Genomic DNA, 15873 nt, shown 5'->3' with positions numbered 1-15873 from the left:
CTGCGACCGTAGCGATCGCGGGGTTCGAGACTGTAGCGCCTAGAACCGATGGGCCACTCAGACCGAAAAATGTTCAAATATGTGTGAAATCTTATGGGACTTAACTGCTAAGGTCATCAGTCCCTAAGCGTACACACTACTTAACCTAAATTACCCTAAGGACAAACACACACACCCATGCCCGAGGGAGGACTCGAACCTCCGCCGGGACCAGCCGCACAGTTCATGATTAGATGCAACTGACTTAGAACTTCTCTAGCCTGAAGTTATCCTACCCAGCTACAGTGTAGGGGAACCGAATGAAGTCTGCCATGGTATTCAGTCGCTTTACTTCATTGATAACGCGTCACACCTTACGTCGAAGTCACTATCTTCGTTTCAAGTTTTAGTGGTGCGCTATTGTAATCCTGCATGGTTAATTCCACTGAGTCCTTTTTCTCGGACCTTTTTTCAAACCCATAAAATGTATATCTCTGTCGTGAACATTTGCGGCAACAAGAAATCTCGTTAACATTAAGTTTTCAGACACATAATCGTCAAGCAGGTGAAGTTTTGAGTGCTGGTTTTTCTCCACTTTCTCTACCACTCGCAAGAGCTTTAAATAGCTTATAACAAAATCTTCCGCAGTTGGGGCTGCAAACATAAGTTACGTACGTCCTAACGTACAATAATGCATTTCTAACGATAAGCTGTAGTAATTTGCTGCAGCTGAGATTCAGTATACACATCGGCGCAACAGATGCACATAGGTACTGAACAACCGAAATAAGTACTTACCGTAGAATAGCTATTTTATTCTTGGCACATTAATTCTCGTCACTCATTGGTGAAAGTAATTGCGAAGAATGATTGAGCCACAACTTGGTATTTGTTTCCAGAATACGGGCCATGTTTTTAGTTTGAGTAAAATAATCTATTCCATTTACGTGTAAGTATGTTATGTATTTTGTAATTCTTACCATAATAAGTAACTAATAATAATTTAACCATATTAAGCCAATTGATTAACAAGTATGTAATAGCTCCCTGATTAAAAATGGCAATTAGTATCTGTATTTGCTACTGAGGCTCGGCAAAATTGCAATAATAAAATGGGCGATTCGTCAACAGAAATAAAGGACGGAAGAAATGAAATAATTTTTTTTGGTGTGGATATGGGAAATATAATGACAGCCCGCTTTTGTAAATGATGTTTCTTCTTCGAAGTCATTAGGCACAAAATTATTCTCGCATATCAGATTCAAAATGGTTTCAATCGAAACAGAATGTTTATTTGCTTTTCATCATTCAGAAGTACACTTCGCATACACTGATCATAACAAACATACAAACTGAATCCAGAAGGAAAAAAATTTACAGTTTCTTTGCGTCCTTCTATCATGAAATTTACTTTTAGCTTAGTTACCCTGTTATAGGAGAGGTCTTTATGTACATATACACTCATCTTTATGTGTAAGTCATGCTTCTACCATAGCAAACACATTGAAATATAGAAGATATGTAGTGGAGCTTGAAAACCCAAAGTCAATAACTTCTGTTCAAATCGGTGAATTACGTTATTTAATTAAAGAATATTCCTGATTTTCAGTAAAAAATAAAAAGAAATGTTTTTTAAAGATATTTATTTCCGATAACTCATCAGTCATTTGATACTGGGTGTTTTGTGCTCTCTTACTCTCGATAAAATACATAATACAGCAGAACAGGAATAAAAAGTGAAACATCTACAAAACAGCTGAAGCAAGTCTCAGGTTAGGCCGAATCACACTCAAATACATTACCGTGCTCAACGAATAATACGCGCACTAAAACATGTAAGCTGAACGTTAATTCTCTACTTCTATTACTTACCATTTCTTTATTCTATACGACTGTTTGGGAAATTGTTACATTTGTTTCACTCATAGTACCTTAGTTACAGTAACATACAAAATATAGCTTCTGTATTGCCTTTTAGAATATCTCTGTAGCTTAGATATTTAAAAAATCATTAAACACAAAACCATATTTGCGTTTAACACATTTCGTTGATTACTTCCTCGTTTTGGTTACATATAGGAGTTGTCACAGGTTAACTCAGCTTATCCTGATTTGTCACTGGAAGAGTTACTTACTGTCACTATCGGTTTACTGCAGAAGAATGTGAAAACAATATCCAGTCACAGGACAAAATAAATCGAAAAGCTGTCGTGGGTTATGATGTTCGCACGAGGTCACTACGTTCGGAGACGATATCCCTGATGTTCTAAAAAGGACTGGGCTTGCGGTTAGTTCTGAAATTAATTAATATCGGTCTTAGACGGCGTTTCCAGACTTGGACCACCAGCGCTTTTCCTCGGAAACATTCTGTGCGCTGTCTTTTAGTTAAAACACGTTTTAGGCAAATGAACTGAATGATGAACCTCATATTGCTGGAATGCTTTAAAAATTGGAGGAAACATTGTCACCTGTAGGATTTCTAGTTGATGATTGTACAGAGCTCTAAAAACGAAAGATATCTGTGTAGAGCCGTTTTTGGGATATTTCGTCAAATCCAGGTTATCATAAAAACAATATTTCTGCCATTGACTAGTTGGCCAATGCTTCATAAAAGAAACAAACTTTGTATGATAAAGAATCCGGCTGAAAAACTTATACACTGAGAAAAAACATTTCCTTCTACACTTCACATTCTAAACAAGCTCATTTTTCAATTTTAGCAGAACTGAAGTCATAATTTTTTGAACTGAAACAAATTTCATCAGGTCAACTTCTAAAAACTTTTATAATGAAGCTAGATTATTCTTGGAAATATAAGCGATGTGAATGATAATATGATAATCAATTATTATTTTTGCATGAAACACTCATTATTTCATTTATTACTGTAATCAGTATGTACTATAGTAGGACAAGCGTCAATGTCGGTCTATGGTAGGGAAAAGATAAACGTCGGTCCAGAATAAACCAACATTTGAAGCTTGGAGAGAAGAAGAATTCGTGCAAGAAACTCGTGGCTACGAGGAAAATCCATTACCGCCTTTACACATCACTTTAAGCCCAATGGAACAGTTCGGGAATGCGTTACCCAAAGTTTGAGCATTTCAAGGAGGTATGTGAGAAATATTCACGTAAGTTGGAAGGGAAATTGAAAAAGGGAGTGTTTCTTGGACATGACATTCAGAAGTAATGCTCGATTCCAGCTCTGAAGCAAAACTGACAATGGCTGGAGTTGATACTGAAAGAGCTCGTTACTCATACATAGTTCTTAGGCAAGAAGATACATGGACATTTTATCCGTATTGCAACTGATATGCTGCGAAAGTTCAAGGAGCTGCAATTTTTGATGAGCCTCGAGATTAACGTCTGAAACTGTAATCTGTTTTTCTATCCCCTGAAAATTCTGGTGATATCAGTGAAGAAAAAGGTGAGCGCTCTAATCAAAATACCAAATTCATGGAAGAACAGTTTGAATTCAAATGCAATACCAGTGTAATGGGAGATGTGAAATAGGCGAGGAAAAAATGTATTAGATACCTGAAGGAGATAAGAGAAAGAAAAATCTTTGTTCCTACAGTAATATTAAATCACTTTTCTCCCAATTTTTGCGAATTTTCTAATTTATAATGACGTCTCATTATGACAAAACGGTACATGATAGAAAAAAGGTCAGATTTCGATTCAGCGTCCTAAAACAGAAGTTATTCCTTGCACCCAAACCTCCAGATGTCAAACAGATTGGTACCAAACGTTGTATATCGACCAAGTATCAACCAACACTCCGATATAGTTTGTGCTTTGTGCTGTCATCCAGGAGAACGTACGAAAACGGCAAGTAATAAGTATCACCTGAGCCACGGCGTACAGGAAAAGCGTTACTGTGTGTCCGTCGTACAGAGGTCCCCGGGGTTGTAGGCAGAGAGTTAGTTTGTCCTACCAAGGGCCTCGAGTACGAGCTATGGTCATGCTAGTTTCTGTACCGTAATACGTGTAGAACAGAAAGTTGTGCTCCAGATGTGTGGAAGGACTGTTTTAAATTTTTGGCAGCGTTATACTGGCAGTCCGCTTTTGCTTCATTCATTTGAAAGTAGCTAATCCGTAGTGTACTTGTGTAGTCTCAAGAGCTAATCTGTAGTACACATTTGTAGTTTCACAGAATAAACATAAAGAATCGGAACAGATGAATAAAGAAACAGTTGCATCACACTTGCCGAAATATTAATAACAATAATAACAATAATAATAATATAAGAAAAAGAAGATGATTTATTATTATTATCATTGATGCAACTGCACATGTGATGCAGTTACACCTTTATTCTTCTGTTATTATTTTTTGTGTATTCTGAGAAACTACGACGAATATACAGTATAGGTTTGCTACTTTAAAATAAACGAAGCGAGTGTGGACGGCCAGTCGAACATTGCTATGAATTACGAACAGTTCATTCACTCGTCAGGAACAGTTTGATACTTACAGTTTGATACTTACTACGGTACAGAAACTGGCATGACCAGGCCTCGGTCTCGGGACCCTTGGTACGACAAATTAGTCTCTACCGATATCCCCTCGGGAGCTCTGCACGACAGACGAACACAGCTACGCTTTTTCTTTACTCCGTGGGTTAGATGTTACTTATTACTTACCGTTTACGCACTTTCTCCTGGATGACAGCACACAGCACAGAATATATCGGAGTCTTGGTTGATACTCAGTCGGTATACTAAGTTTGGTACCGATCTGACTGTAATCTGGAGGTTTAGGTGATAGCAAAAATGATTAATAATAATAATAATTTGTGATAAGATCATATAGGACCAAACTGCTTAGGTCATCGGTCCATAAGCTTACACACTAGTGAATCTAACTTAAACTAACTTACGCTATGGACTACACACACACACCCATGCCCGAGGGAGGACTCGAACCTCCGACGGGGTCAGCTGCGCGGACCTTGACGAGACGTCTAGACCTCGCTGCTACCCCGCGAGGCAAAACTTATGAAAATGATGCTTTCGTTGGCCAGTGTTTGTTATGTGAAAGCATTTAGATTACAGAAAAAAATACGGTTTTGAGGGCTTTATTCACTCAAGGTATATTTGTACCATGTTCCATTTTAGAATCACGTCCCAATTTATCCAGTTTAGGGGAGATGGTGTGCAATGTGAGGTTCACAATTCATTTCGCCCTTGAATGTTTTCCTAAAACGTACACTGGCAGCAGTAAGAAGTTCGTCCACAACGTTTCCGAGGAAAATGATAGATATGGTAAATAGGGGAGGATAGAAAGGGTTCTGTTGCGTACGCTTTTGGCATTACAGTACAGGAAAAGGCATCTCTTGACGCTGGAAGTATATTTTCTGAGTTCGAAATGTTCTTCTTTCCGCTAAGAAAGTGTTCTCCAGTCTACGAAAGATCCACAGTTGTCTTAATCGTCTCACACATCTAGGTAGCGTGTCTAGCTCTCGTACTACTAGTCGGGCAGCGTGTTGCGCCGTCCGCAGACGGGCACAGTCTTCGTCTGATACGGCGTCGGATGGGCGGCCGCCCGTCGACCAGATGGCGGTCGGGCCGGCGCTACGGTGCTCGCGGCCTAGCGCTGCCGTGGTAGTGCCAAAGCGGGGTCGTGATCATGGTCGTGGTCGTTGTGGCGCGGTGCTGGGGGAGGGTCGTGCTGGCGGGAGGCTGTCGCGGGCGGCGGCGCCCTCTTACGGCGGCGGCGGCGGCAGCGGGAGTGGAAACAGGCGGGCCGAGGACAGCGCAGCCACCAGCAGCAGCAGCGGCAGCGGGGCGCCGCCGGGGGTCGACGCCGAGCCTCCGGGCAGCGCGTCGCGCAGCCGCTCGCGCACCTTCATGTCTGCCGGAGAGACAAAACATCCCAAAATGGTTAAGGCTTTAGTAGGCACTTGTTGACAAAGACCTGATACAGGCAAGTCTTCAGATCCAGATTGTATACCGATTAGCTTCCTTTCAGATTGCACTGATACAATAGCTCCCTACTTGGCAATCTTATACAACCGCTCGCTCACCGATAGATCTGTACCTACAGATTGGAAAATTGCGCAGGTCGCACCAGTGTTTAAGAAGGGTAGTAGGAGTAATCCATCGAACCACAGACCTATATCACTGACGTCGGTTTGCAGTAGGGTTTTGGAGCATATACTGTATTCAAACATTATGAATCACCTCGAAGGGAACGACCTATAGACACGTAATCAGCATGGTTTCAGAAAACATCGTTCTTGTGCAACGCAGCCATCTCTTTATTCGCACGAAGTAATGGCCGCTATCGAAAGGGGATCTCAAGTTGATTTCATATTTCTAGATTTCCGGGAAGCTTTTGACATCGTTCCTCACAAGCGACATCTAATCGAGCTGCGGGCTTATGGGGTATCGTTTCAGTTGTGCGACTGGATTAGTGATTTCCTGTTAGGAAGGTCGCAGTTCGCAGTAATAGACGGAAAATCATCGACTAAAACTGAAGTGATATCAGGTGTTCCCCAGGGTAGCGTCCTGGGACCTCTGCTGTTCCTGATCTATAAAAATGACCTGGGTGACAATTTGAGCAGTTTTCTTAGGTTGTTCGCAGATTATACTGTAATTTACCGTCTAGTAAGGTCATCCGAAGACCAGTATCAGTTGCAAAGCGATTTAGGAAAGATTGCTATATGGTGTGGCAGGTGGCAGTTGACGCTAAGTAACGAAAAGTTTGAGGTGATCCACATGAGTTCCAAAAGAAATCCGTTGGAATTCGATTACTGGATAAATAGTACAATTCTCAAGGCTGTCAATTCAACTAAGTACCTGGGTGTTAAAATTACGAACAACTTCAGTTGGAAAGATCACATAGATAATATTGTGGGGAAGGCGAGCCAAAGGTTGCGTTTCATTGGCAGGACGCTTAGAAGATGCAACAAGACCACTAAAGAGACAGCTTACACTACACTCGTTCGTCCTGTATTAGAATATTGCAACGCGGTGTGGGATCCTTACCAGGTGGGACTGATGGAGGACATCGAAAGGGTGCAAAAAGGGCAGCTCGGTTTGTATTATCACGTAATAGGAGAGAGAGTGTGGCAGATATGATACGCGAGTTGGGATGGAAGTCATTAAAGCAAAGATGTTTTTCGTCGCGGCGAGATCTATTTACGAAATTTCGGCCACCAACTTTCTCTTCCGAATGTGAAAATATTTTGTTGAGCTCAACCTAAATAGGTAGGAATGATCATCAAAATAAAATAAGAGAAATCAGAGCTCGAACAGAAAGGTTTAAGTGTTCGTTTTTCCCGCGCGCTGTTCGTGAGTGGAATGGTAGAGAGATAGTATGATTGTGGTCCGAAGAACCCTCTGCCAAGCACTTAAATGTGAATTGCAGAGTAATCATGTAGATGTAGATGTAGATGTCTTTTGGCTTCTGTCTCGAGCTGATGGTGGGTGGTGGATGAGGATGAAGCTTTGACAATGCCAGCCTCTTGTACTGGCGAAACGACAGAGAAATTGTAAGAAAAACGTCGGCCAAAAGAACCCTAGGTAGAAGCCGACGGGTAACCTCTAGACAAGATTGCACCAACTAAACATTAAAAGACGTCATGGCTACGCTAAGGCTGTCTTGTTTGAATAAGAAGGTATATTCGTCACTGCTGAGCAGTTTCGGTTACAATGTCATTACTAAATGCCACGTACAATTACGAATATGCCAGTAAACCACCGATTCTTTAAGAATCGCACTCCGTGTATAAAGCAGCTTCAAAACTGTAATTACTTTACAATGGAGTTAAAGTGCTACTTATCTGACGTGAAGCAAGTGAAGGAGAAAAAGTTTTGAAAAGAACTGAAATTACGTTTAAAATTTATTGACTGTAGCTAACTGCCCTCGTTCTGAAATTGCGGATGAATATAGTCTGGGTAATCTACAGCTACATCTACATGGATACTCTGCAAATCACATTTAAGTGCCTGGCAGAGGGTTCATTGAACCACCTTCACAATTCTCTATTATTCCAGTCTCGTATAGTGCATGGAAAGAATGAACACGTATATCTTCCCGCACGAGCTCTGATTTTCCTTATTGCATCGTGGTGATCGTTCCGCCCTATGTAGGTTGGTGTCAACAAAATATTTTCGCATTCGGAGGAGAAAGTTGGTGATTGGAATTTCACGAGAAGATTCCGTCGCAACGAAAAACGCCTTTCGTTTAATGATGTCCACCCCAAATCCTGTATCATTTCTGTGACACTCTCTCCCTTATTTCGCCATAATACAAAACGTGCTGCCTTTCTTTGAACTTTTTCAATGTACTCCGTCAGTCCTATCTGGTAAGGATCCCACATCGCGCCGCAGTACTCTAAAAGAGGACGGACAAGCGTAGTGTAGGCAGTCTCCTTAGTAGGTCTCTTACATTTTCTAAGTGTCCTGCCACTAAAACGCAGCCTTTGGCTAGCCTTCCCCACAACATTTTCTATGTGTTATTTCCAATTTAAGCTATTCTTAATTGTAATATCTAGGTATTTAGTTGATTTTATGGCTTTTATATTAGACTGATTTATCGTGTAACCGAAGTTTAACGAGTTCCTGTTAGCACTCATGTGGATGACCACACACTTTTCGTTATTTAGGGTCAACTGCCACTTTTCGCACCATTCAGATATTTTTTCTAAATCGTTTTGCAGTTTGTTTTGATCTTCTTGTGTCTTTATTAGTCGACAAACGTCAGCGTCATCTGCAAACAGCCGAAGACGGTTGCTCAGATTGTCTTCCAAATCGTTTATATAGATAAGGAACAGCAAAGGGCCTGTAACACTAACTTGGGGAACGCCTGAAATTCACTTTTGTTTAACTCGATGACTTTCCGTCAATTAGTACCAACTGTGACCTCAATGACAGAAAATCGCAAATCCAGTCACATAACTGAGACGTTATTCCATAAGCACGCAATTTAACTACGAGCCGCTTGAGTTGTACCGTGTCAAAAGCCTTCCGGAAATCCAGGAATACGGAATCGATCTGAAATCTCTTGTCAGTAGCACTCAGCACTTCATGTGAATAAAGAGCTAGTTGTGTTTCACAGGAACGATGTTTTCTAAAGCCATGCTGACTGTGTGTCAATAGACCGTTTCCTTCGAGGTAATTCATAATGTTCGAACACAATATACGTTCTAAAATCCTGCTGCTTATCGACGTTAACGATATGGGCCTGTAATTTAGTGGATTACTCCTACTACCTTTCTTGAATATTAGTGTGACCTGTATAACTTTCCAGGCTTTGGGTACGGATCTTTCGTCGAGCGAACGGTTGTATGTGATGTTAAGCAGAAGCTGGTTCTTCACGCATCTCAATGTTTATAACGTAATACCTCTAGGTCTATGTGTCCTACAATGGTATAATTTTAGAAATACATTCAGTGAGATACACTTCAAGGAAAAAAAGAAAAAAGACGATGAACCACGAAGGAATTAGCCGAACGGAACGGAAATCGGTAGCTGTGATGTACGTTTACAGACAGACAAATGATTACAGTTTCAAAAAAACTGTATGATTTTCTTAAAGAGAAAGAGCTTTGCAAATTGAGCAAGTCAGTAAGGCGGAAGTCCACCTCTGGCGATTATGCAAGCGGCTATTTGCCTCGACATTGATTGATAGAGACAGTTCCTGCATTTTCGTCAGCGTCTACTCATAGATATCCGTAGCGCGAATAGATAGTCGTTTGTTTGTTTTAAAAGCTAGTGATAGCTTGTTGGTGTTAGTCGGTCAGTCAGTCAGACAGCAGTAGCCGGTCGAGACACAAACAGCAACAGGGATGTAACCGAAGTGACTTTTACGAGTTCCTAAGCAGGAGCGAATTTCATAATATCATCTGTTTGCTTTAACAGTTTAGTTTCTTGAGTTTCTGCGTGCTAATTTAATGTTTAATAGCCATAGTTCGCAGTTGGATAGCAAATAGTATGGTACTGTGTTGAACTGTAACTTTGTGACACGTACTGTAATATTTCGGCAATTGACGCCTGAAGCTGCTGAATTCTAGTGCTGTTGGCTTCTCAGACGGAAAAAACTGACTGATATTTCATTGGTATTCTGGAGATTCATTGTTCTTATGTATTTAATTTCTTATTTTTAAAATAATGCAGATTTAAAATTTAATATAGAGGTAGAACCCAACTCGAACTGGTTTGGGGAATTACCCTGGTATTATCTTGCAGCGACTCGGCAAAACTACATTTTCCTCATGGTAGAAACGCATGCGGGTGCAGCCACCCATATGCAAAAGCTATCAATGGACTGCTGCCTGTCAGTCACGTGCTAGGTTAGCACAGACAATAGTCTTCAACACAACCAGCTTTCGACAGGTCTCTTGATATTGAAGTGGCCCATGAAGTTCCAAAATAGTGTTGTCGACTGTCACGTGAGCGCCGAAAGTAGACAGTTTGCAGAGAAGACCATTATCGGAACTCAGAACTTTCGTCAAGCTTAAGACTTCCGCTGAAAAGAGCGTCGGGACTTCTCTAATGGTCTGAAGTCGGATTTTGAGCATCAAAACGAGAGCCATGAACCTACACTCCTGTATCGTTGGCGAATACTTTGGCAGATTCTCATTCTTCTGTTGGTGTAATTTCGACGTATAGAGTGTTACTACGCACCATGGACATGTAGATTCACTTATGGAATGTAAGTATCTTTTTTCTCCTGATTACTAATTAACTGTGTGTTAGGAAAAGACAGGAGAGCCTAACAAAAATAACGAGTGTGACAATACACACGAAAGCCCGTACCCAGAACTATTTACGTCATTCACAAATGTTAATCACTCAAATCGATGCTGTAACGATAGTGTCCATGAATATGCGTGGGTGCTTGTTTGTTTGTTTGTTTGTGTGTGTGTGTGTGTGTGTGTGTGTGTGTGTGTGTGTGTGTGTGTGTGTGTGTGTGCGCTTCATGTGTAGGGGTGGGAGGAGGAGCAGGGAAGATGTGAGTAATATTTTTTTTCTCTGAAGTTCGAAGTGCTGTGCTTCAACGTTTCTGAATCCCTGAAAACGGGGGTGTAGACAATACTTGTTTCTTTTTTATATGCGTTGTACTAGAAGTTACAGTGCTCATCTTCCTTCTGCTTAGTACTTTAGTGGTGATGGATACCCACAATTTATTATCAGAAAAATAATAACACATTTAACACATTGACTGCAATGGTGTAGTTGGGTTACCGACCCCTTGGGGCCATTTACTTCATTTCCTTTTTTTCAATATCCTGCTTTAGTTTGCTCCAAGTAAACTTGTTAAGTGCAAATAAAGTGAAAATATGCCATGTTAGTACCTTTTTAAAATTTTTTTGTGTTGGTCACGTATGATTCACATGGCCCCAGAGTAAAGGTACCAGGTGTGTCATTTTCTATGTCGCTAATAATTTTAGGTTTGCACTCCTGTCAGTTTTTCATTTCACAGCATTATTTGTGTACAGTTCCATTACTGCTTTCCTGCATTGTTGCTACAGTCTCTATTCAGTGTTATTTGCTCCGTAACAAAACGATATTGTGGCAGAATAAAATGTCTCACAGAAGTTATGAAGATGAACAAAGGCATGTGCAGCAGCTTCTAGATTAAGTTATGGACGTAAGTGATGAAGATTCTGTGCCTTTATTTGGTGATAGCTCAGACGAATTTTTACCAGAGGAGACCAGAAACGAAACTGGAAGTTCTGATGGTGGTGTCAGATCAGTGAAGGTAGGAAGAAGAGTTGTATGTCCACATTCAGTCAAAGAACCAGACTTCACAGCTGTAAAAACCAGGCAACAAAGCACCTCTAACTGTGTCAGTGCCATAACTACTGCAGTTGATTCAGGTTCAATTGAAGTAAGTGTAATATTAAAAAGTTCTGAAGACGAATATGACACACTTAGAACAAATTATAATGAGAATGTCTAGGGGCCAGTTACGGGTAAAAATATGGAAAACTTTACATTTATTCATCCCAGTTCTGGTGTAAATGCTTCTGTTGCACTAACTCTCAAAGCCAAGAACCCATACGATTTCTTCAAATATTTTGTAACTGATGAAATTTTAGAACATGTGACTCAACAAAGTAATTTGTACGCAAAACAAGTCTCAGAAAGTCATTCAGCAAATGTTAATTTACGACTGAAAAAGTGGACTGATGTCAACAAAACTGAAATTGAACAATTTTTAAAATTTTTGTTATGGATGTCACTAAATGTAAAACCGATGATTCCAAATTGGTCAAGAAATATACTCTATCAGAAAAATGTAAAAAATGTTATACCACGCAACCGTTTTGAACTGCTTTTATGTATGTGACATTTATCCGATAACAACCAGTGCCCTCCGGGAAACCACGTACTCAAAATTCAACCTCTTATGGATAAATTATTGCAGAGATTTAAAAGTGCAGTAGTGCCGGAGAAAGAAGTTCGCATTGACGAAATACTTGTGCCATTTCGAAGAAGACTAAGTTTCATTCAGTATATGAAGAAAAAGCGCCATAAATTCGGAATTAAATTGTTCCTATTTTGTCTAAAGGGTGGCTACACCTGGAATATGAAACTTTATTCTGGGAAGAATGCGAATCCTGGTGTTCCTCTTGCCACATCTGTTGTTATGAGCCTTATGAATGGATTACTAAATGAGGGCAGAATCTTATATACATACAATTTTAACACAAGTGTTCATCTAGCACACCAGCTTCTTGAACAATCAACACATTTAGTTGGTACTCTAAGATCGAACAAAAAACTGAATTGTCAAGATGTTGTACAGGCAAAACTGAAGAAGGGGGAACACAAAGAAAAAGAAAGTACCACAGGTGTAGCAGTACTGACACAGAAAGATAGGATGGATGTTCTGATGCTGAGTACTGTTCATGGAGAAGAAGAAGCAGAAGTTGGAACCAGGAAGGGCACAAAGAAAAAACCAGCCATGATAACTGACTATTTTCAGTCAAAGTCTTTTATAGATCTTTCTGACCAAATGAAGTCGTAATCGCATTGTCTAAGGCGGGGTGTGAAATGGTGCAGGAAGCTTGCAATTGAATTGTTGACAGGGTCCTCGCTGGTAAATGCTCATGTGATTTACCGATACATCAACAACCAAAATGGGCGCTGATGACCACGCTGTTTAGCGCCCGTAAACCTCAAACACACACACACACACACAACAACCAAAAGATCTCATTCACAGAATTCAAAGAGGAAGTGACTTTGAGATTACTCCATACAGAAGATGTCGATGGGCCTGAGACATCTCTCACCAAAGCCACCGCGTTACCTGCAGACCGTGCACTTGTGAACATGGGAGTAGTCAGTCTTAGGTGTACCGTGTGCTATGAAAAAATGAAGAATAAATTTGGACGAGAGCAAGCTGTCAAGAAATGCAAACAAACTGCATGGAAATGTAAGAATTGTGACTTACATTTTTGCGTAGAGTGTTTTTTCATAAAACACAGTGCATAAAGGTGTTAGAAAAACAAAGTGGAATAAACCTAAATTTTTCAGTTTCATTGTTGTTGCAATTAGAGTAAATAAAACTTTACGTGATTTGCAATCTACTGTGTAAGTAATAGGTCAAACTAAATAATACATAAATAATAAAAAGAAGAAAAGTCCAATACGACTGAGCCATGTGAGTAATATATAACTCACGAATTCAAATGTCAGTAACTACTCTTGAGCTCTTGGAAACCGTAGACCACGAACATGATTTGTTACGGCGGCCATAACCTACTATAACAACTAGTCACAGCATGCTCCTGTGAGTTACAACGGTACCACGGAGCTTTAAGTGGAAAAATGTCCGTGAGTTGTATTCACTTCACGTCGTCCGAAGAGAACACTTCCTGTGAGTTATATTTAACTCACGTGGCAGTCAATGTGTTAAAATGTTCTCTTTTAGAATGATGGCTTCACTTACTCCAAAACGTTATTTGCTTCGAAGCCATATTTTTTTTTAGTACAGAGATTAGTACTGTCTGTTGTGAAATGTTGAAGTGTAAAATTGACAGTAACTGCAACATTCTGAAGCATGAAAGGAAGACGTTTTGGCAGCTTCATGTATTTGTAGTAGTATGAGGCGCATTACAGCTGCCCTATATTTTTGTAAATAAAAGAACTATTGTGGTCTCCAGTCTGCTGTGTACTCTTCAATTTGACGGCACTTCGGCACCTTGCGTATTAACTGCACTACTTATTTATTGAACCAGCTTCTCACTCGGTCTCACGAGTGGAACTCCTTGCAGAACTTTCGAAGACAGAAAAATGTGAGCATCAGGAACGCAACAATTGTCGAAGACCACACTGGGGCGGACGGACGTAGACATAACATGCATGGTTTGGAGAACATACGCAAGTTGGTCAGTTATTTTTGTTCTTCCATAAATACCGCTAATTACGGAACCGATATTGCTCGTACAAGTTTAAATTGCCGACAGTATAACAATGTCAGAATATTTTATAAAGAAGATTGTCCTGTTCATGACAGTTTCGTTCAGCTTAAAGCAGACGCAGAAAACGGTTAAATACGATGAAGTGAGCGGAAAGTGGTAACTAGATGTTACACTGAGTTCGATGATGACAAATAAAAGAAATTATTTCAATTATTGATGTAACATTTTTCCATATTTTAACGTCCTGTTAACAATAATTTGTAGCAAAGATCAGTGTACATGGTGGAAGCTTCATTACAAATTTCATCTATGCCTCTTCCTTTTTTCCTTCTTGTTCTGCGTGGATTTCATTCTCGTACCGGTTTTTCCCTAAAATGCTTTTATTCATTATCGCTTTGTTTTTCGTACTCTAACGACGTGCGTGTGGAGTCATTACGGAAATCAATTCCATTGTAATCTTCTTTTTTAAGTAATGCGTACCTCTCTATTTCTTACCAAGGAGTTTATCAGACTGGATACAATAACAATTTCAAAATGCGGGATGGAAGTAAACGGACGGAAATTTTACGATCCTTCCTCTTAATTAAGGAGAAAACTTAATACACGTTTTACTTTCACGTGCAAAGCCGCTGCCGCGGTGCTGGCGCGAAATTCCTTTCTTTAAGTATCCTCGTGGCTTAAAAACAACGGAGAATAAAATTAGCATATAGATTATCTTAATTCCCTGAAATTAATTTTTCCTGCTCAGATTCAGGGAAAATGAATTTCGACAAATCGCTTAAAACATAGCGAGACTATACGTATTCGTTAAATAATTAGTTCCTGCTATTCTTCAGAGCTGAAAACCGATGGTGGAAAGAATTTTAAACGTCATCGTAAAGGATAATCTTGTTTATTTGAAGGCTATGATGTTACAAAAATTGACAAGTCATTTTACTAAATCCCGAGCCTTAGAACCTTGATATTAAAGCGAACACGGGTAGTGGCAATATTACAATGAATTACTCAACACTGACGACATCTGAAGATATAATTGAGTAGATTCTGTTTCTGCGTGCTATTAATATTTCTTGTGTTTGTGTTTATTTCAAACCGTTTGAGGGTGAAGAAATCACTAAACATTTAACCTCAATTTTCTGCTTTCAGAATTTTTAGATAGACACAGAACAACGGAATCGTCCGGAAACTGCATATAGAACAAACGGTATTAAAGACAATAAGTTACATTATTTCAGTTAAATAATGCAAATGTCAGATAGATCGAAGTTTCTCTAGGGAATCATGAAGCGATTCGTAAATCCTTTCTTCATTCTTCGACAGTTGAATTTATTTATTTGTAGTCTTCTTGTTTATTATTTAAGTTGAAGCCAAACGTTTTTTTCAATAAAGGAATAAATTTTTATGAGATATCCAATGACGGACGGAGCAAGAAGGACATCAAAAGCAGACTCGCTATGGCAAAAAAGGCATTTCTGGCCAAGCGAAGTCTACTAATATCAAATACCGGCCT

The 15873-nt window shown here is 39.8% G+C and overlaps 1 protein-coding gene across 1 annotated transcript in view; it reads right to left on the bottom strand.

Moving 5' to 3' along the window:
- Positions 1–1255: 1255 nt before the first annotated feature.
- LOC126268175 (opioid-binding protein/cell adhesion molecule homolog) overlaps positions 1256–15873 on the bottom strand; it is a 2429635-nt gene continuing 2415017 nt past the window's right edge. Inside the window, exon 10 of the mRNA XM_049973770.1 lies at positions 1256–5836. Within this exon, the coding sequence (XP_049829727.1) occupies positions 5688–5836 (149 nt within the window). The 3' untranslated portion in view covers positions 1256–5687. The remainder of the gene's footprint in view (positions 5837–15873) is intronic.

This window comes from Schistocerca gregaria, chromosome 4 (assembly GCF_023897955.1).
Source record: "Schistocerca gregaria isolate iqSchGreg1 chromosome 4, iqSchGreg1.2, whole genome shotgun sequence".
Classification (NCBI taxonomy): domain Eukaryota; kingdom Metazoa; phylum Arthropoda; class Insecta; order Orthoptera; family Acrididae; genus Schistocerca; species Schistocerca gregaria.
This window is presented reverse-complemented; position numbering and strand designations above follow the sequence as displayed.